This window comes from Silurus meridionalis, chromosome 19 (genome assembly GCF_014805685.1).
Source record: "Silurus meridionalis isolate SWU-2019-XX chromosome 19, ASM1480568v1, whole genome shotgun sequence".
Classification (NCBI taxonomy): domain Eukaryota; kingdom Metazoa; phylum Chordata; class Actinopteri; order Siluriformes; family Siluridae; genus Silurus; species Silurus meridionalis.
The window spans coordinates 8,862,863-8,885,898 of record NC_060902.1 but is presented as its reverse complement, the minus strand read 5'-3'; the positions used below and the strand labels follow the sequence as shown (position 1 = coordinate 8,885,898).

General features: G+C 39.3%; 1 protein-coding gene across 6 annotated transcripts in view; it reads right to left on the bottom strand.

Moving 5' to 3' along the window:
* Positions 1-23,036, bottom strand: part of eif4g3a (eukaryotic translation initiation factor 4 gamma, 3a) — a 58,692-nt gene that overhangs the window by 8,248 nt on the left and 27,408 nt on the right. For 3 of the 6 annotated variants that reach the window (XM_046874761.1, XM_046874760.1, XM_046874765.1), the window contains 19 exons: positions 21,261-21,443; positions 20,853-20,964; positions 20,503-20,621; positions 19,501-19,617; positions 14,017-14,113; positions 13,161-13,853; positions 12,049-12,134; positions 8,428-8,659; positions 8,198-8,346; positions 5,497-5,616; positions 5,187-5,342; positions 4,756-4,953; positions 4,504-4,650; positions 3,843-4,079; positions 2,926-3,030; positions 2,699-2,834; positions 2,160-2,263; positions 979-1,069; positions 780-885 (listed from right to left, as the gene is read on the bottom strand). In XM_046874761.1, the coding sequence (XP_046730717.1) occupies positions 780-885; positions 979-1,069; positions 2,160-2,263; positions 2,699-2,834; positions 2,926-3,030; positions 3,843-4,079; positions 4,504-4,650; positions 4,756-4,953; positions 5,187-5,342; positions 5,497-5,616; positions 8,198-8,346; positions 8,428-8,659; positions 12,049-12,134; positions 13,161-13,853; positions 14,017-14,113; positions 19,501-19,617; positions 20,503-20,621; positions 20,853-20,964; positions 21,261-21,443 (3,188 nt within the window). The remainder of the gene's footprint in view (positions 1-779; positions 886-978; positions 1,070-2,159; positions 2,264-2,698; positions 2,835-2,925; positions 3,031-3,842; positions 4,080-4,503; positions 4,651-4,755; positions 4,954-5,186; positions 5,343-5,496; positions 5,617-8,197; positions 8,347-8,427; positions 8,660-12,048; positions 12,135-13,160; positions 13,854-14,016; positions 14,114-19,500; positions 19,618-20,502; positions 20,622-20,852; positions 20,965-21,260; positions 21,444-23,036) is intronic. The other 3 variants (XM_046874764.1, XM_046874766.1, XM_046874763.1) reach the window with 2 other exon arrangements.

Genomic DNA, 23,036 nt, shown 5'->3' with positions numbered 1-23,036 from the left:
GGTAAGAATAGTAAATCAAACGACCTAACAGCTCAATCCAGTCAGCTGCTGGCAAAGAGTCAACTAATAAAAGCCTAAGTGTCAGGAGGAACGCCTCCACTGTCTGCTTGCTACAATTAAAATTACAGTCTATTAAAAATATATTACTTGGCACATAGCCGCATGTTAGCAATCCCACTACCCATATGGTGTACTGTGCTCTAGCTGCTTAATTCTAAAGCCACTGTGGGGTAGTTACTGTCAGGTACAATGAAATTAAGTCTTGTTAGTGGAAATGGACATGCATTAATAAATGACGTATAACATGACAAAAGATGCAGAAAATACTGAAACATTTCAGTTCTTGTTATTAAACTAATATTGTATTTGATGGCAAGACAGAAATTTCAGTCACAATAAGTTGACCATCACTTCCTCAAAACAGTAGCTGATGGCAAGTCAAAAGCTGCGCTTGGACTTTTCCCAGAGGCACAAAAGCAGTGTGGTTAACTCAAAGTTAAACGAAGGATGCTTTCCAACATGTATAATCCGTTTGAACGGAGTCTTGGTACATCTGTTCCTGCTGAACAAACTGCTGGAAAGTAAGAACACCACAACCATATTCTACAATATTTTGCTTGTTTCATTTAGTTTGATTGTAATGCAGTGGAAAACCAGAACAATTATGTGAGAAAAGTAATCAGCTATCAACAGTTTAACAAATATATCAGCAGCAAACTATCTAATGGTGTTTTACACAACACAATGGTTTAATTTGTGAGTTTAGTGTGTGTTATTACCTTGCTAGAGGGCGTCTGGTGTCTGGGTCTGGGGTTTGGGCTGGGGAAACTGTGGATGACTGTAGAGCAGAGTAGCGGTTCAGACTACTGCTACCCGAGTTGGACTCTGCAAAAACCCACACGAAAAAGGATAAATCGGAGCATAAACACAAAATAACATTTTTGTACCCATGCGTCTCTAAAATAGGTAGATATTTACCAGAATTGCTAGCTTTGGCTCCTCCACTGCTGCCCTTCACCCAGCTAAGCTGAGCCCTGGGTCCCAGCTGGATCTTATCATCAAACTGGGACTGAAAGAGAGACCGAAAAATGGATTAACAGATGAATCACAGATTAACTTCTGTGCTTAGGTAGTTCCATTCATTGAATCACAAGGTCAATTCGTTAAAAACAGAAATCCTACTAGTATAAACACCAAACATTAAATGTTAAATCAAAAATCTGTTATTCAAAAATAAAAATAACCCTCCACTCTCATTTAGGTAATTGGATATGAACAATGACTACTATGATAGTCTTAAGCCTAAAGCCACAGGAACACTGCACTTTCTGCAGGCCAATTTTTTTTAGACACCTCCTGATAAACTTTGGGGCAACTAGATACAGGATAAAATATCAAATGTGTACATGTACAGGGTGTACTGTCAGAGAGTAAAGCAACCATATACTGTATATAGAAAAGTTATCAGTGTTTTCTTTTGTATTTTCTGAAAGAGACCTCCTGTCAGTTACTCGCCCTCACTGGATATGAATTCGCTGAACATGCACCAAAGCAGAATTTTGGGGAATATCGGCATGCAAAACTTTGACGCACTGAATTTGCCTTTCTGGCCTGCACCACACATATGTGCTGAATGAACACTAATAGAATGAAAAGTGTAATGTAACTGCAGCTTGGTTTAGCACTGCCACCTTTATTTTAATAGAGGATTTATTTAGCAGGCTCAGTTTTGACTGACTGGTGTTGCATGTGGCATATATGTATGAATAAACAGACTTTCTTTTATAGCATATTAATCAGTGTCTACTCATGCTCTAAACACATGGCTTTTGTTGTTTTACTTTGAGAAGCACTGGATTGGCCGATTATAATTAGAAATCTCTGGAAGTAAGTCCTCAGCAGCTTGTAGTAAAACCAATATGGCTATAAACTTTATTAAATTAGAAATTAAAACCAAGGAATATTGACTGTAATAAGACTATTTTGTGTGTCTGTGGCTTCACTTCTTCACATCGCACCACCATATTGCATTTTATTTCCTTACTTAATCACCCATGTTATGTATTTTTAGCTGTGTGGAAGAACAAATGAAATATTCCACAGCACTGCTTATAGCTGGTGCTGTGTACATGAGACAAGTGGGTACACAATAAACAGACCTTGGAAATCTTGGGGATCTTCGTGGGATCTATGGTCCTGCTGTTTTTGGTCATTGGTACAGTGCTCCACGTCTCTTCTCTCAGACCACGCGGTTCCCGCGGTTCTGTAAACAACATAATGACATTTTGCTATTGCTTTATAGCCTCATTCATACACACAATAGAATCCGGCTGTTTTTATTGTTTTATCTTTCCCTCGTGAAGTCTGTGGAAGGCTAAAGTAAAGACAACAGAGGCACAAGTACTAATTCTGTATTCTTGTTTCTCATTTTATCAAAAGACAACCAGGGGTTGTATAAATAAGCATCATATAGAACTATCTAATGCTAGTTTCACTCTAATAATGTACAAATATATTTCAATCAGGCTTCAGTTATTAAACTAATTCAAAATTTAACAGTGGTCAAGTAAAGAAATATAAATAATAAAATAAATTAATTATAAGTTAAATTAACCGTATTTCTTTATCTATGAACTACAGCCATGCAACATAAGCCTGTCCTTAAACAATTTTACTACAAAGTGATGTCACTTCTGACCTGGCCTCCTTTTATCCTTGGACAATAGCTGCTGGTGGACCTTCCTCTGCTCCTCCTGTTCCTCGATCCTGGCCTCTTTATGGATCTGCTCAATAGTCTTGGGGCCCTGATCAGCCCTGCGCGACACCCAATTATGCTATGAAAGTAAAGAGATACAAGCGATTTAGGAACATCCATTAACAGGAATTACACCTACATTTAAAAAGCACACATTAATAAAGACACACCAATCTCAGGTCGATCACGTCCTGAAGCATGAAGCGGATTCGGGATGATGTCTTGCGCTCTTTGACAATTTTCTCCATCTGGTTGAAATACTGGTCCATGCGAGGCTATTCAAGGACACAGAGCAGAGGCTAATCAAAAACAACAGTGACTGGGCGTACTTCAATCTTTTCACTCACACACCCAGCAGACTCTGCCACAATTACAACACCCAAACAAAAAGCCACAAACCATTCACTGCTTTGTACTATATCAGATTTTCTGTCATTGTAATACAGAACATTGTTTTGCTGCTGAGTAATTCTTTTTCTTAGAAGTTACATTCTTTTAAATATTGAACATATCTTGTAAATAAATAAAAAACCCTAAACAACAATGCTCCATACATAATGACTACTGACATGTTACCCCACCCATGTTTTCTTAAGGAAAAGCCGATGCTTTTAGTATTCAGTGTTGTCAAACTCAGCACTTAGTTAATCCTAGCCATGTTAATCACCTGCGTACACGATCATACCATAAAGACTCCGATTCAGCCCAGGGGTATCAAACTCAAGCCCTGAAGGAGACACAACCCTGCAGCCTTTTATGTACTCAGTCTTTCAAATATTCCACATTCATTACTGTGTAAAATTCGCTATTGGAGTAGAACAGAAGATTTAAATATGTTTAACTAAATATTTTTGTCTACTTCACAAGATTTGGACATGTAACACGTATGAGTATTTATATAAGAATTTGTTTTGTGTGTGACATGTATATAATTCAAATATACATAAATTTATATTCAAATACAGTTCTTAGTTCTCCTGTTCCATAATAAACCTTTATTTGCCATGTTAAGTGCAACATTCTCTGTCCTGAAGACTCCCTGCTGGCAAAAAACTTACTGACTGTTATAAAGTTGTAGCTGAGTTACCTTGGCCTTCTCAAAGTCCAGGTCTTTGCCAATAGTAGTGAGAAGCCTGCAGAGGCACTCAATGCTCTCATCATCATGGTTCTTTAGCAGCTTCACCACACAGTCATGCATGATGGCCTCTGTCAGCATGCGCAGCTTAAACAGCTCACCAATGAACTTTATGTTGCCAGTGGAGCGACGTCTGGCTTTGTCCTTCGCCTCCTCCAGCTCCTCCTGCAAGCGCTCCTTCTCGCTAGTCTGAGACAGGAAGTTACAAAAGCATTTGAGCAACATCTCTAAATGCTACCCCACTCTGATAAGCACATATTACTATTTTCACTGCATCATGGAATGACAAAAAAAAAAAAAAAAAAAAGAAACAGGAAGTCTGATTTTATTACATTGTATATGTGGCTACAATCCTGTCAGGATACAACACCTACAGAAAATAACTTAAATTGACCAGGAGTAAACAAAGCAAGAGGTAATCAATTATTCTTGAAGAACGTGGTCCACACAGAGCCAACAAGTTCAGCAACAGCGACAAGTGAAAAGCCAAAAAAATAAAAAAAAAGCTTGAAGGGAAGTAGCAGGGCTCAGTGGAGGTTCTACCAAGCATACATAGCTAGACAGTTCACATCAACACAACCAGTTACAGCATAGTACTGATGTAGACACATACTGATGCTGCAGAGTCAAGCTCCTTTTGCTTCTTCTCAAACACGGCATCGTCCATTTTGTCCCGCTCAAATTCTTTTTGACAACGATTCAGCAGTAACTTCCGGAAATTAACAGTAGTGCCAGGTTTATCTGCCATTGGCACCTTCAGCTGCAGGCACATCAAAACACAATTGGGAACATTCACTCTAGATTCCAGACAAAATGCGTACATAAATAACTGAAGGAATAATACTGCATGTGATGTAGAACGTACTGTAGCCAGGCAGTGGCACATGTTGGCATACGCTACAGAGAAACTGGGCTCGTCGATGGCTTTCTCGAACACCAGGTCGATGACGCCTTTAAGTCGCTCCTCCGTGTTTATGGTGAGGTCCGTCACCTGCTTCATCAGTTGTGTAAACATCTGGGGAGTTAGTTTATTCAGGATGCTGCGTACCCTCCGGAAAAGCTCCTGCAAGAGAGAAGTAAAAACAAACGTAGCTGAAATGAAACGAAACATTTACAGGCGAAACAAAGCCCTCGCTCCATAGGAGTCACAACAAACCATGAACCTTTAAAGTCCTGAAAAAAACATTTGAATGTTAGCTTTCAATTCAATGTGAGCAAGCTTTCAGTTCAAGAAAAATAAAACACTTTAGAATGACTGGATTCTTAGATTCAAGTTAGTGTATTGCATGTGTATACCTGGGTTCTTTGAGCTTCCACGTCCTCGCTTAGTGTTTCTCTTTTCATTCCAGGCTTCCAAGCATTCTCAGACTTTTGCAGCTGCACCTCATCATTTACAGAAACATTCATTATGATCTTGCGAGGTTGGGGCCGCCAGACAGGCAAGCTGAGGAGCTAACAATTAGATGCAGAAAGTGAGAACACAAGTTAAGGCTTTGAGTAACAAACAGCCAGAAAAATATTTATAGTAACAAACATCATGTAGTACACATGAGCTGAGTGAGTGTGTGGGTTTATTGGAGATAAATGTGCATGCTCCATCACTCACTGGTGCTCCTCGTCCTCCTAGTAACTGCCTGCTAAAGTCTGCAAATGCTGGGGTGAAGTCAGGCCCTCTGGAAAGCACCCGTGGGTCTATTGGCCGTATAGGTAACTTAGTTTGATTAATCTGAAATGAAATAAAATAGAATGGAATGGAATACAGTGTTCTTACCAGCAGGGGGCACAGTAAGCTCCCACATCACAGAAATAAAGACAAAATAAAAGTCAGATCTCCTGCATTTCACACCATGAATCTAAACATTATACCTCATCACAGGACACCTAACAGCTATTTGAAATGAATGTACACATTCATGGACACTGTTTTGGATCACCAAAACATCAATCTAATGTTTAACACCACATTGTTATGATTCATGACAGCGGCAACTTCGGACGGAGCTGCCACACATGCAAGGCGACGTTTAATGTAGAAACACAACTGAAACCGAAATATTAAGTTTCCAGCAGGTGACAGAAGGAACCTAAATTGATACTTCACTATTATTCCAAACAGTGACTGCAGTGCACAAACTCATTACAGAGTAAACAAGCATGTTAAATCATACATTAAACATAAGCAGTACGTTTATTTTTGCTCCTGCATTAACATCTCGGCCAAGCGTGACGTGACCTTAATGCAATTTTAATGGAAACAGGATGTCCGAGGGTTCTGAACCGAGTGTGCCCAATGAAGATGGACATGAACGTCAGTTCATTCACTGCAGACTCATTTTTTAGCCTGCAGGAAACGAGGGACCTTGTACATTGCGACAATGAATACATGCAAAACAAGCATATTTTTCCTTAAAATCTTAGACAAAAATAAGTAAATTACATAATAAACTACAGTTGTGTTCAAAATTATTCAACCCCCACTGAAATTGATTGTTTTGGTCGGTTTGACATTGATTATGATCATTCAGTCATCCTGCTTACAATTAAATCAAAGAGGCACGTGTAGGTCAGACAAATATAACATAACATTTATAATGAAATAACCACAAATGTCTTTTCTGAGCTCACATCATTATCAGTTTTATTCAACCCCCAAGTGACATTCAATCTTAGTACTTAGTACAACATCCTTTTACAGTAATAACAGCTTTTAAACGTGAAGCATAGCTTGACACAAGTGTCTTGCAGCGATCTACGGGTATCTTCGCCCATTCATCATGGGCAAAAGCCTCCAGTTCAGTCACATTCTTAGGCTTGCACTGCAACTGCTTTCTTTAAGTCCCACCAGAGGTTCTCAATCGGATTTAAGTCTGGTGACTGCGATGGCCACTTCAAAATGTTCCAGCCTTTAATCTGCAACCATGCTCTAGTGGACTTGGAGGTATGCTTGGGATCATTGTCCTGTTGAAAGGTCCAACGCCTTCCAAGCCTCAGGTTTGTGACGGACTGCATCACATTGTCATCCAATATCTCCTGGTACTGAAGAGAATTCATGGTACCTTGCACACGCTGAAGCTTCCCAGTACCTGCAGAAGCAAAACAGCCCCAAAGCATGATTGACCCCCGCCATGCTTCACAGTAGGCAAGGTGTTCTTTTCTTCATAGGCCTTGTTCTTCCTCCTCCAAACATAGCGTTGATCCATGGGCCCAAACAGTTCTAATTTTGTTTCATCAGTCCACAGAACACTATCCCAAAACTTCTGTGGTTTGTCCACATGACTTTTGGCATACTGCAGTCGACTCTTCTTATTCTTTGGGGACAGCAAGGTGCGCCTGGGAGTTCTGGCATGGAGGCCTTCATTACGCAGGGTGCGCCGTATTGTCTGAGCAGAAACTTCAGTACCCACATCTGACAAATCTTTTCTCAGTTCCTCAGCAGTCACACGGGACTTTTCTCCACTCTACGCTTCAGGTAGCGCACAGCAGTCAAGTCAGCATCTTCTTTCTGCCACGACCAGGTAGCGTTTCAACAGTGCCCTTTGCCTTGAATTTGCGAATGATGCTTCCTATGGTGTCTCTTGGTATGTTTAACATCTTTGCAATCTTCTTATAGCCATTGCCCTTCCTGTGAAGAGTAATCACCTGTTCTCTTGTCTTCCTGGACCATTCTCTTGACCTCACCATGTTTGTAACCACACCAGTAAATGTCTAGAAGGAGCTGAGTATCACAGTCATTTTAAAGCTGCCTAATTGGTGCTTATTAGGCTTTATTGCTGCTCCCTGATATCCACAGGTGTTTTCAATACCTGATTGAAAACACTTCATTGAACCTCTGTTCTTCAGAGTGGTAGTCTTTAAGGGGTTGAATAATTATGTCAATGAAGAATTCACAAAAGAAACATTTACTACTGTATTACAAAACTAATTGGTCATTTTAGTTGCATATGGTTCTTTAAGAAGTCCTTGTAGGATTTCATTCTGAATACAATTACAAATGTACACTAAATTCCCTAAAACCATTTACAGCATTGGGGGTTGAATAATTTTGAACACAACTGTACGACTACAGTTAACATGCTACCACATGAACTATTGTGCCTTATGTGAGCTAGTTTCAGGACTGAGACTGCAACTGCCTAATCAACTTTTTACTTAAATTGAGCTTGAGGAAACATCAAAAAAGCTACACCTAAGCAAGTTAGTTAATGGGTAAGGAAAAAAAAATTAAAAAAATAAAATCAGCTGAAGAATGTCTAATATGAGCTAGAAATGACATTTAGTTCAGATGTTGGTGGATGTCATGCACCCACCTTATCCAGAACGACATCTGTGATTTGAGGTAAGCCTTCTGGCTTCTGCACACATGCTGGCATGAACTGAAAGCCCAGCAAGAAATCCCGGTTATACTGTCTTTTCCCATTGTTTTGAATGAGCACTGAAACATATTGAGACAGCAAAACTACAATGAACAGTTCCTAAATCTTCAAGGAACTAAACCAAGAACTGAGATTATTTGGTAATGTGTTTGCCTCATAGTTACCTTCCTGTACAGCTGTTGAAGACCCTGTAGAGCCTGTTCCCTCTTCCGACGAGTCCATGTTATCAATGTGCTCAGTTTCCAACAAGTGTCCATCTCCATTTTTCAATGGTTCTGTTTCTGTCTCTCCATTCTCCTCTGGACAGCAAGCTGGAGCTGGAGACAAGCCATTTCTGATCTCTGAAGCTGATCTACAAACGTCTTCTCCAGCCGAGCTATCAGTGATGGACTCGTCCTAAATGATTAAGGAAAAGAAAAGCTTGAAAATGGAAGACTGAAAACACTCACTGGACTTAAGTAGTCAGTCAGCTTGTTTTCATGATTAGCTGCTCACTATTGGCTGTAGCTTGTGTGAAAAAGTGCGCAACCAAGTACGAGTGCTTGGCGCTTTAACAGAAGGGGGTCAGTTAATTTATATTTACAAATCAGAATTGGGAAACAGCTACTAGACACACACAAAAAAAAAATTGAAGTGACTTCTGTTTTGGTCAGTTAGCTTCTCTGCACCCCAGTGACTTTAAAACCACCCCAACAAGCCTGGTTTAATTTTATAGCTGTAGCTTCCTGTAGTCTTGCTGTGCCCAGTGGTGGACAGTTACAAAGAAAATGCAATTCGTTACTGTACTTAAGTAGTTTTTTCGCATATCTGTACTTTACTCAAGTATTTCCGTTTGAGGAGACTTTTACTTTCACTTCACTACATTTCAAAGTCAAATATCTTTTTACTCAATAACATTTCGTTCATTCATAGTCGTTCCTTTTTATTTGAGCGGATAAAAATGTAACCGGTCAAATCACAGCACTATTTGTACAATTTTTTTTTTTAAGTTGTTGAAAAGGTGGTTTTGGGTTTATGATAATTTTTAATAGATATTAATCAGTGTTTAACTCAATATCATTCTATTAATAGATTGGTGTTCTAAGATTAACAGTCTTTTCACAAACTGAGTTGTTAAAAAGTGCTATGATTTATTATGCCTATAATGTCATTTCTATCACAAGCACATTTGAAGTGTATTCAAGTGATGGTTTAAAGGGAGCACATTTACTGAAGGAATATTTGACCTTGCTCTCTACTTTTACTCAACTACATGCTTTATGTACTTTGTCCACCACTGGTTGTGCCATTTGTATTCTTTTTCTCAGAATAGCAATAAGTATGGAAGGGAGCAGACTGGGTGAAACGGTGATAATATAAAAATCATACACTTTATAAATGACCCCTGATGTGCACATTTAGTTCTGTAGAAGTTAGGCCTCTCATTAATCAGCCTGTAACTGCAGTGATGTGGTCAGAATGGCAGGCTTTTAAATGTGAGGCTTTGCTTTTATGATGATCCTACATTAATGAACATAGCTTATGAATCTAGCTGCAAGTACAGTCAACCCCCGATAATTTGCGGTTCGGAAAATTTGCGAGCTCTCATTTGGAACCTAACTACAGCAAGTTGCGGATTATCTTAAAATTTGCGGGAATCCGCAGAGAGACCGAATGTTCAGGAACGTTAGGAATAACATTTTAAACTGTTCTCACTAACAAATTTCATACAAATTTGTAAAAAACACAATAATTCTAAGTGATAAAAGCATTTATGTCTATTTCTTCACATTTTCTGTTGAGTATGCATTGAAAAAGGAACCAACTTACTTATGAATTGACTAAGGTACAATAGGGGCTGCGTTAAAAATTCACAGATTTCCGGAATTTGGGGGTCTTAGAATGTAACCCCTGTGAGTTCCGGGGGACCACTGTAGTGTAGAAGCACATTGCAAAGGTGGAAAGTACCTTCTGTGTTACTGAAACTGAGTAGTAGTTTTGTGTAATTCTACTTTTTAATGAAGTTTTTAAAATCTGTAATTGTACTTTTACTCATATGTTTTGTTTGACGCTTGTAACTTGACTACATTTGAAATCACATCCGTTACTGAGTGCAAGAGAAAAATAAAACTAAAAATATATATATATATATATATATATAACCTGCCCTGGAAACTACTGAGGTATAATGATAAAGATGGAGCTGGACTAGTCAGACAGCAGTGCTGGAGACCGAGCTGAAAGCAAAACACCGTCAAATTCTGCTGCAGATGAACTCGAAAGAAATGACGTGAACCGTGACCATATTTAAGCGACCAGTTTGGCTTCAAGTGCAAGAAAGGCAACAGCTTTATTATGCATTGCAAGCCGTGGTTGCACAGAGACCAAACTAGCAGCTTAGAAAAACTCCAAGTCAGAGGTCAGTTATATAATCTGTAGCATTGCATTAGTAGTTTTTTTAGAAAGTTTTTACAGTTTAGTAAGAGGATTTGCTTATATTAGCAAAAACGCCTCAGTACATGGCATTGCTAGTGCTGGTTGGCACTAGCAGCCTACATGCAACTAGTCATTAATTATGTTAATGCTATGGATCTAAATAGGATTAATAGGATCTAAAATTAACAGCTGTTCAAATGTAAATAGGGATATGACATCACATCAAAATCAACAACTGTATGAATTTTAAAGTGGTAATTCAGATGTTTAATAAAAGAGGATGTATAAGGTACTTCTGCCTATTACCCATAGCAAACAGCACCTTCCAGTTTGCAGGGGCAGAGCGCAGAGCAGGGCAGAACCAGAGAGAAACATTGCTGAGCACAGAGACAACACAGCAACATGTAAGACTTCTTTTAGAAATACAGTGGTACCTTGACCTACGAGTGAATTAATGTATCAGTTTTCCACAGTACGAGTCCTCACTCGGTCGATTTTTTGCTTTTTTACACGAACTCAAGTCGCCGATGTCAGATGGCGAAGCGAAGCCAGAAAGGCGAAGACTGTGACGAAAATTAGGATAAGCAAAGAAAAAAAAGTAAAACATTTTAAAGTTGAGGGATACAAAGTGTACAGTAGTGATATAAATAAAAAGAAAAATCCGCCTATCTCCTCTACCCTCCACCTCTGCCAGCGTTTTCGTTAGCTCAAGTCGTCTCATCTCCAGGGTAAGTACACTGTAGAACACCTCATTATATCTTTACATACTCTTTCTATTATGTTTTTATACAAGATTTGTTATTTAGAAATGTATTTTCCTAATTTAATAACATGAAACATAAAAAATGGGGTGGCATTTTGGTGGTTGGAAGCGATTAAGGGCATTTTCAATGGGGAAAATTGATTTGATGTGCGTGCAAATTAAACTACGAGCTCGGCCCTGGTAGGAATCATGGTAGGTCAAGGTACCGCTGTATATATTTTTGTTAAAGTGTTCCTATGCCCGTGCTCAGCACTGTATCTCTTTTTGTCCTCATTGACGCGTTTTTATTCAGAGATTTGCAGTATAATTTGCTGTCAGTGTTTTTTCGGTGAAGAAATGAAGAATGGATTACAGAATCCACAATTAATGTCACCTTTAATGGTTGCAATGTTGGAAAATCTCTAAAAGTAATAATAAAAGTAATCGCCAAATGTTGACATTAAACTAAATTATACTAAATCATCCCTCTATAATTTGTAAAGGTGCTCATTTAAATATAACTGGTTTGAAATGTACATATCCCCACCATTGCCTTTTTTCGCAACATATGTTCAGCAGAGACATAAAAACATCTCCTGTATGTCTTTAGTGGTACAAAAACACACACCTCACTTTCCTTGTGTGGAGGATCCACAGCTGAATTCTCTTCATTTGTTTTTTCCAAATCCTTCGGTACAACAGAAGCAGCATGTGCTAAAACAAACAATTTATAAGTGTTAGAATTTATACTGAATCTGTTCTAAATTAACCTTAAATTAATACTTTTCAAGTTTTAATACTCTAATCCAGTGTTCCCCAACCTTTTTTTGCGGACAATATTTTTACGGACCGTCCTTTAAGGTGTGGCGGATAAATACAACAAAATAAAATGATACGACCGCCATAAAAACTGGTATCTTCTAAATATCATAATAAACGTGAATCCACTGTGTTGTTTTTTGTTCATTTTGCTGGCTTGGGGGTTTGAATTTAGCTGTAATGTATTGTGTTATCGGCCGGAGCAGCCCCTTTAAGAAGGTAGCGGATGTATGTGACCGAGGGAAACATCTTCACATGCATCAAGAGTGAGTCATAGACAGATGTGGCGGAGAGAATCTGGTATTTTTCCAAAATTAAACATCGTTCAGAATCAGAAAATAAAACGGAAATAATGTAAGTTATGTATTCTTTGTGCAGCCCGGTACCAATTGACCCACGGATCGGTGCCGTTCCGCAGCCCGCGGGTTGGGGACCACTGCTCTAATCAACATGGACATGGACAAATATTGATGCAGTATGTTTATTATTAGTGAAACCAAACACAACATAGAGCATGAAGACAAAATATTCTTGTAAATGTTTAAGTAATTATGGTGTTTTAAATTACGTAAATCATCAAGACACCAGACGGAACTTTTGGCGCGTTTCCACTGGAACGGTTTTAATTAGCGCATTTTGGTGCTCGAGTTGAGACTTGGCGCAGCAGTAAAACAAATGTTTAGTGATGAATAAAATAATTAAAGTATTTTTGATATCTGAGTAAAAAAGGTCTGATTTTATATTTATTTATATTTTTAATAAAAACGATCGAACAGAACTGCGCGATGCATTAACTGCGTGTTAATAAAATGCTGTTAAAACAAATTTGCATTAAAGCGTTAATTTTGACAGTAAAAATATAAAACACAGTACTGCAGAAAAAGGCATTTATGACAAAACTAATAAAGAAATGGGTCGTACCTGTTTCCGCCATCTTTCTGGAATTGGTCTGATTGTGTGCGTCTAATAATCCCTCAGAGTTTTGTGCTGTTTCAGCTTTGAGGTGCACATCATTAGCACCACAGGGCTTGCCTTGTTCCTGTAAGTCATTGCTGGGAGGCTGAAGTAATACAGGCAGGCCAGGGGGTGGTGCTAGAGGAGACATGACGTTTGAAGGTATTAAGGTAGTTGGGCTGATTGAAATTTGTGTCACTGGGGCAGGGGACTCAGCCTGAATCGCTTCTCCTGAAACTGGTGCTTCAGTTTGAGCCAAAGTTGAGGACTGAGTGCTGGCCAAGGGAACTTCTTGTACCTGGATCTCTGGCTCAGAACTTGGGGAGGGTGGTGGGGACTCTGATAGCCCATTAACTGCTTTCCCTGGAGAAGGAGAGGAGGCCAGGGGGCTTGGGGAAGCTTCTGGAAGAGTTTCTTCTTCTAGTCTGACTGGGGATTGAGCTACAGCAGTGGAATTTGTAGAAAGCTCTTCTGGTTCACTGGTAACTGTTGAATTGCAGGTGCTCAAAGGAAGAGGGAAACCAGTGGGCATTCCAGGTTTTATATGAGATGAAGAGTCTGATATAGGAAGAATTGGGGTTTCTTTTCTTTCTGAAAGGGACTCTAAAGGTCCAGGAGATGAAGATTTATGGGGAGCAAAATCAACTCTGGGCTTGTCCTCTAATGGAAAAAAGTTATAAAGAGATTACAAGCAAATCATAGATAAACAACAATTTTCATAGTTGCACTTATTTCATCTAACAATCAGTCAATGAACTGCCCGACAATAAATCACATGCAAGTGATTCAGTGTATGAGCAGGAAGGATGTGTGTTTAGCATACCCAAGGTGGGCTTGTTTTCTGTAGACGCAGGACTGAGTCTGTATGGTGGGTCCATGTTGTAGTATAACTGATCTGGCGTCTGACTGGCACGTCGCTGCTATGGACACACAGTAGAAAATGTTTGGATACAATACATTAGATAAAAAGCTGTAGACTGTAGCACCCAGTCAAATAAATATTTAGAAAATATGATTTTTAAATCATTTTTATTTCATAGAACACAATAGTAAATGTACTTTGTACAGTCATATGAAAGAGAGTGTACACCATCTTTGATTTCTATGGTTTTACATATCCGGACATAATAAACTTTATAATACAGAGGAGAAAAGACTTGATCTTGCTGCCCATTTCTCTGGGACATGTCAGCTTGTGCGATTATATGATGGCAAAATGTTGCTATTTAATTAAATAAAAAGTGCATGTGTGGAGACACACTGAGAAGTTTGCAGATTTTCCATGCTGCTAAAAAAAAAAAAAAAAAAAAAAAAAAGTCAGTCAAGTCTCAGTTTAGGCAGTACACGTGTGGCGTGTGTGGTCACGTGACTTTCTGGTGTGAAGATGGACACCAAGCAGACCCGACACTGAATTAGTAGCAAAAAAAAAAAAGCTACCACTGTTGTATGACGATGTTTTGTATATTAAGCAGATATTAAACAGAGAGAGGTACTGTTCAAGATTTGCTAAATGAAAATTGCTACATCACGTGTCAATACGACAAATCTGTACCAGATCTTATTGGTTCCGGGCAGAGGAAAAAGACAACAGGTAATGGGTTCAACAGACTGAGCTTTCTTTTATTTTTCCAATTACTTTTGCCCTGCCGTGAGTACGGCACAAATCCACTTACGGTCCCGCACATCGTTTCTCAATCTGTGACGATCTGCACACCTTCACTCGCTGTCCACCACTTTCCCCACACATCCCCATACACGCAGTTCTCGTTCTCCCTCTCTCTCTCGTCAGTTACATCTGGCATAAACAGGGCCGTCTCCAGCATTAACGGCACCCTAAGCAAGATTGCTACAGCCGCCGCCACAATGCAAATTATTATTTTTTTTCTTATCACTAATCTGTGTACAATTTCATTGATAAGCAATCAAGTGGACTCATGGTACCATTTACTATAATCGCAGATCGCAATATTGACCTCAATAATCGCAACGCCATTTTTGTGCAGCCCCTAATGGAAAACATTCAAGACGGTTGGCAGTCTTCCCAGGAGTGGACCTCTCTGCAAATTCACCCCAAAGTCAAACCGTGGAATTGCTTAGAGAAATAGCAAAAACAAGACATCTCAGGACTCAGTAAGCATAACTGACTCTACAGGCCTAAACATTTTAAAATGTTCAAGACAGTACAATTAAAAAAAGTAAGCAAAGTTGTATCCAAACAAACCACAAGACCTCTGGGACAATGTCCTTTGAACAGATGAGACCAAAGTGGAGTTGTTTGGCCATAATGCCCAGTGCAAAATCCAAACACAGCATAAAAACCTTATACCAACTGTCAAGCACAGTGGTGGAGGGGTGACTATTTGGACTGATTTTTTTTTTTTTTTTTTGCAGCCACAGGATCTGGGCAACCTTAAGTCTTTGATTTTAGCAATGAAATGGGGTCATGCTTCAGGACAATGATCCAAAACACACCCCCAAATCTATAACAGAATGGCTGAAAATACACAGAATCAAGGTGTTGCAGTGGCCCAGTTAAAGTCCAGACCTTGACCTGACTGAAATGCTGTGGTGGGTCTTTAAGCAAGCTATGTTTACAAAATTACCACAAAAAAAAGCCAGCAAACCTTGAAGAACTGTAGAAATGTTGTAAAGCGCGGCCAAAATTACTTCACACCGAGGTTAAAGACTGGTCATTGTTTTGAACAAAGTTACTGCTGCTAAAAATGATTGCATGCTACTGAATCATCAGGTGTATTTAGATTTTTTACATGGGTTTTCCATTTTGGCTTAATTTTTATACAAATAAACATTGACATTTAATACATCATATGTTGGTGTTCATCTGAGGTGGCACTTACCTACATTTTAGGCTTGATGTTACCAAATAGTAAGGACAAAAAGCCATTTATAAATCTTTTTAAGAGCTTTGTAACAGCATTGGTCACGGTCATTTGACTAAAAATACATTCATAAATATCTGGCCCTCAGTTATAGGCCCACTTTGGAAAAAAAAAAAAAAAGGTTTGGACACCCCTAACCTAAATACTGCAAAATGCTTTCGAAGTATCTTTTTAATGCCAAAGTGGATAGGGTCTATATTGAGAAAATGCTCTCTCACTGTGCAGACTTTCAAATGATGCGCAGTAGGAAACAGAGTACAGTTGCAGCACAGTTGGGTGTAACAACTCCACCATTCTGGCTGTAAGGCTAAGCAGTGAATTGTCAGAACAGCAATCAATGGGATTCTTCTGGCATACAAAAAAAAATAAAACCTTTGCGCTGTCTGCATCACCAGGGTATCCACATACCCAAACCACCACAAGTTACCTTCTGAAAGGGAGGTATCAGCCCAATCAAACACCTGGAGAATAGTTTCTATCCAAAAGCTGTTCGGCTCCTCACCTCCACTTATATACAGACTGGCGAATATTATAGAATATACATATATTGTACATAACCTGTCCATCACTACTGCAAACAGGAAAGGGCTCAGAGCCGATTAATGTTGCAGTCCAACCTGCACCTTAAACCAGTCTGTCGTTCCTTCTGCACACTTCACTGCTGTCCTCATACATGTCCTGCACCACCCTCACATACTTCTCTGACACACCTGACTTCCTCATACAATACCACAACTCCTCTTTCGGCACCCTGTCGTACGCTTTCTCTAAATCCACAAACACACAATACAACTCCTTCTGACCTTCTCTTTACTTCTCCATTAACATTCTCAAAGCAAATATTGCATCTGTGGTGCTCTTCCTTAGCATGAAACCATACTGTTGTTCACAGATGGTCACCTCTTCTTTTAGCCTGGCTTCCACTACTCTTTCCCATAACTTCATGGTGTGACTGATTAACTTTATAGTTACTGCAGGTCTGCACATCTCCCTTGTTCTTAAAGATCGGCATCAGCACACTCCTCCATTCCTCAGGCATCCTCTAAACTACCAGAATCCTGTTAATCAATCTGGTTAAAAACTCCAGTGTCATCTTTTCTAAACATCTCCATGCTTCTACCGGTATGTCATTGGGTCCTACCAACTTTCCACTCTTCATCCTCTTAATCGCTGCTGTAACTTCCTCCTTACTAATCCTATACACTTCCTGCTTCACCATCTCGTTCATCAGCTGCTCAAAATACTCCCTCCATCTTCTCAACACACTCTCCTCACTAGTCATTACACTTCCATCTCCATCCTTTATTGCTCTAACATGCAGCACATCCTTCCCAGCTCGGTCCCGGTGTCCAGCCAAACGGTACAAATCCTTTTCTCCTTCCTTAGAGTCCAACCTCTCATACAGCTCCTCATATACCTTTTCATTGGCTTTCGCCACATCCCTCTTTACCTGCTGCCGCATCTCCTTGTACTCCTGCTTACTTTTCTCATCACTTTGTTGATCCCAATTCTGTTTTGCCAACCTCTTTCTCCTATTGCTCTCCTGCACTTCCTCATTCCACCACCATGTCTCTTTGTCTTCCTTTCTATTTCCAGATGTCACACCAAGTACCTTTCTTGTTGTCTCCCTTATCACTTCTGCAGTAGTTGCCCAATCATCCCACACCTCTTCACCACCACTGAGCCCCTGTCTGACCTCTTCCCTGAACCTCACACTACAGTCTTCCTCCTTCAGTTTCCACGATCTTATTTTTTGAGAAACATTTTGCAACTAATTAGGTTAATTGGCAACAGGTCAGTAAGACTATTGCCTCCCTAAGAAACACTATTTACACAGTTTTTTATTTAGAGTCTCTCAGAAGTAAGGATAGGCAAATCTGTGAAAGACTGCCTACAAATTTTGGAACAATTTAAGAATAATCTCTGTGCACAAGGGACAAGGGTGAAAATCAATATTGGATGCCCGTAATCTTCGGGTCCTCTGGTCATAGAAATTGCTGCATTGGCTCATTAACACCTCCAGAAATCATTGTCTGTGGACACAGTTTGCCATGTCATCCACAAATGCAGGTTAAATTTCGATCATGCAAAGGCAGCGGCATGCGTGAACATGATCCAGAAACGCCACCATCCTCGCTGGGCCAAAGCTCATTTAAAATTTACTGAGGCAAAATGGAAAACTGTTCTGTGGTCAGACTAATCGAGATTTTCTTTTTGGAAACCACAGACACCATGTCCTCTGGACTAAAGATGAGAGGGACCATCTGGCTTATTAGTGCTCAGTTCAAAAAGCCACAACTCTGATGAGATTGGGTGCATTAGTGCATGTGGAACAAGCAGCTTGCACATTTTGGAAAGGCTCAATCAAAGCTGAATGGTTTAAACAGGTTTTAGACCAACAAATACTTCCTTCCAGTAAATGTCTGTTTCAAGGAAGGCCTTGAATATTAAAAATAAATAAATAAATAATAATAATAATTAAAAAAAAAAAAAAAAAAAAAAAAAAAAAAAAAAAAAAAAGACACAATGCTAACTGAATACTGCATCTATTACAACAGCATGACTTTATGGTAGAAGAGACCAGATGCTAAACTTGCTTGCCTTTATAACTTGAATGTTGATTTCACATTATTCTCATCCAACGGCACAGAAGGGACATTAGTTGTAACACGGACGATATTTAAACATTGTGTTCAGAGGAATTTGTACAGCATAGGAGTCTAAAAGCACATTTTAAATAAACGTGCCGAGTCTAGCAAAAACAAAGCATTTTCATGAATTGTAGTGAGTTTTTTTTGTTTGGAGACATTAATTTGACGTTTATGGAACAAGTCTCAATTGGATTTGCTTTGTAACAAATCATTTGCAAGTTTTATTGCGACTATAAAACTAGGAAAAACAGGAAACAATCTCTCCGATGTTCCACAACATTAAATATAAACGTTTTGCATATTTGAAAAATGTAACATCATAATTGTTGAAAAATGACTGACTTCAGCACAGTAGCACACTCCAGACTGTACTGTTATATGAATTTTTTGTTTTGTGGTTAGGACACTCAACTTACTCGTCAAGATGCATAACTACCCCCAACCAAAACACCTACTTTTCATATGTAATGCATACAATGCATTTACTATTTAACATTTACACTTTATATACTGAACTGTCTTGTCCTTGTCTCTGTACCTTAGTATTATGTCTTCACTGGGTCACATGTGGGGCAAGTTGTTGTGCTATTTATTACAGTGTACCAATGTAATGGGAATAAATAAAATCAAGATGAGTCAATAAAAATGCATAAAAAAAAAGAGATGTGGTCATAGTAGTTGCTGAAAACACACAATTTTGGAGTTTAAGCAACATGGTAAAAGAAAATTGAAGAGAAAAGCAAATACTTTTCGTACCTGAGGAGGGGTGGGGGTGGAGGAAGGACGACCAACAGGGGGTGTGGTATTTCCACTTCCGGACATAATTTCCTCTGTAATGTCCTTCCCACCCTGGTTGGGGTCCCGGATCCGGATCTGAGAGGACAGAACGAGAAAGCATAAACATCATAACTGAAGCAACAAGATGGATCCAGTTAACCTTTCTATGTTTTTAGATTGTTTTTTTTAAGTCACTGGATAGATTTAAGAAATTCTGAGCAAACCAGACTTGGCATGACTTGACAGTATATTTGCTTATCTCGCTATGTCTGCTCTAATTTGATATTTTTGTCTATCTATTACGTTTTACACATAAAAAAGTATAAAGCTGGTATGATGGGGTACAAAGTAAAGTTTGTTATCACACTAAAGCCTTATTATGCCATAGCAATTTGTCAACAATATTTTTTGTCTATAAAAAATGTCTTATGTATTTTTTTTTTAATATAGTTTCATGGAAGAGCCTCAAGACAACCAAGTTCCTTTTATCACTTATGTCAGTAGCCATCAACTGGCATTGCCTCACCACCTCCTCTTTCCTCTCTTGAATAAAAGAAAAAGAAAGAAAAAAGAAAAAAAAAAAAAAAAAAAAAAGTGTCAAATTACTGAGAAATCGAGAAGCCCAAGAACCCCTGCCCTCTCCCATGGTGGAAAACTTTAACCATTTCAAACCAATAGGATACTGATTCAATTATTTGTCATTATTCTTTACTAAATAATTGCTTTATTTATTGTTTATTGAAAGCCATAGATTTTTTTTTTTAATGTTCCTGTTTGTTACAATATTAACAATAACTTACCTTAATGCACACACAAATATAAAGATGCGTTTTGTACTAGACTTGCTGTCAGAGTTGCCGCAGTAGAAAATAAACAAACACCTTCTGATCAAGTAGATTGGAGTATAAAAAGCTCGAGTTGCGTAAAGATATTGGACTTTACTCTCTATCTGGATGTGCATGAAATTTGTGCAACACTCACTGGTTTCTTCTCCCGTTTGGCTGGTGGAGGCTGTTGTGGTGCTGTAGGCACTATAATTGGGGCTGTGGAGGGATACACCGTCTGGCCTGGAAAATATGCCGGACCCGGAGCAGCTGTTGCTAAAGGAGAGGCACGAGAAAAGGAAAAAAGAAAAAAAGGTCACATTATTTCATGAGTCACTGATCAAAACAGCTACTCAGAATATCATTCTGGAATGTGGGCATTAGTAAGTCAGTACTGTCAACATCCGGTAAGCAGAAAAACAAATGCACGTGGCAAACCGGCATGCAAGACATAGGAATGCAAGACTGAGGAATGTTTTCGAATGCATACTCCATGTTTGCACTAACCGTAGGGTGCAGGGTATTCTCCTGGACCAGGACCAGGATAGAACGTTCCAGAGGCAGGGGGTGGGACAGAGAACTGCTGCGGAGGTCCAACGTAGGGTGAACTGTGTCGATACTGACGATTCAAAAGGGGAATGCTGTTTAGACCAATCCTGTTCAGCTATTCTTTTTCAATTATTAAATGGCCTTCATGAAGTCAATTATCAGGTGTTAATTATGTATATATTTGGACAACAGAAGCCATTAGATAATACTTAACATCTCCAACACTTGTTTCTAGTAAAAGCTAATTATGCCTCGTCGCCTGGTGCCACAGCCTGCCCTCCAATGCAGAAATAAGTTCAATCAATCCTTATATTACTGTGATGTTCCGTAGATGGAAATCTCATAAATGTGAGAAGACTTGAATACCTGGGGAATGTAGTACTGAGCTGTTTGGGCTGAAGGAAAAGGCATATGAGTCATAGTCATCATGATGGTTTGATTAGGGGGATAGACAGCAGTGGCTGTAGGGGTCTGCGAGCCAGGTCGGAGCGAGGGATTGTTGGTGGGAAGAGCAGGTCGAGGAGTCTGCATCTGAGCCCTGTGCAGGAACTGCAGTGGAAGAGAGAATGAGACAACAAGCTGCTAAATTAAAGAAAATCCTCACCCCAGAAATTTCAATCAAGAGCTCTTGAACTCCTGTTATACTGAATTTTCTTAAATGGTTTTGCTACTACTGGCCTGAGATCATGCTGATTCCATGTGCATCTCAAATAACTTTATATAACGGTCAGAAAAAAAACGGCATATGATTATGACTTGAAGGCAAAGAAGTTTAAAAAAAAGGAGTGATCAGACACATGCCTGAGAGCTTTAAACAAGAAAAACCTGGCAACCCCAAACATGTGAACTGAAAAATCTATTCAGCAAATCAAGTTAAGTCCCTGTTTATTTTCCCCTGTGTGTCCACTGTCTATTTACCATATGTCTCAATCTCTTATTAAAGCCCCTGGAGAATTTCCGCCTTCAACATCTAACACTTTCGGAAGAATGGCATGATATAGAGCCTAGAAACAGCTCTAGCTACGCCAATACTAGAGGCAACCTCTCCCATCTTTCTGATCACCCTGCACTGCAAATATTTCCTCAGCAAACCTAAGCAAAGATGGTGTCAACTGAGGAATACCAGAGGTGAACCTTGGTGGCTCACCCACATTCTACTTTCTATCCAACACAAGGAAACAGAAATTAGCTTCTTTTTTCTTACTAAAGACACCAAACCAACAAGAAACTCGTACCAATTCTCTAATAGCATAATGAGCCAAACACAAGTTTAAACTCTATGAAAAAGCCATACAAATCTTATAAAAACAAATCCAGCTTTCTTTTGCTACAGTGCTCATCTGCCCGAATGGGGTGCTTTTAACAGTAGGCAATGTTGCAGAACAGCTTTAAAGACGTCCGGATACAGACTGTAAAATGTATAAACTATAAGCAATAGTAGCAAGGAAAAGAAATGCAAGATGCGAAAGACAAATGGAACCAGACCTAAAAGCTTCTGGGTGACAAGAGTGTAACTATGAGTCACTGATACACTACTGCATACTAGAGTTGTGCAGTGCTACACATCTTCACAGAGTTGTTCACTGCCTCCCAGACACTGATGACACCAGAACATAAACACTGATAATGAGGAAAAACCCAGAGAAAGTCTGGAGAACTGACTTCATGCTGAGGCCCGGATACTCCCTGTTTTCAACTCCATTACGAGTGTCATGGCTTGTTTAGAGAACATAAAGCAATCATACCGAAATCAATACTGCAGCAGATCAGCACCAGATAAACCCATGGAGCAAGTATGTGCATGTGTGTACAGGAGTCAGGCACTTTTACTGCAGCAATTAGTGGCCTTCATTAAAGCCCACAGGAATGAAACACTTGAAAGAAGAAAAAAAAAACGATTAGGCCCCATTCAGGACGCTGCAAGCAAGTCAGTGTTTTAAGTAGAAAAAAAACAACTTGCTTTGCCTCCATTTAAAAGGAAATGCCAACCATCTACTTCATTTTGTTGATGGCAGAGCAGACACACTAAAGGTCACAGGTTAAACATGTTCTATAGGCTTTCCTCATGCTGTGCATTTTAAATGGAAATGGATGGGCCAGAAGTACTGAAGCAGTAGGGAGAGAGAGAAGCTGGTAGGATAA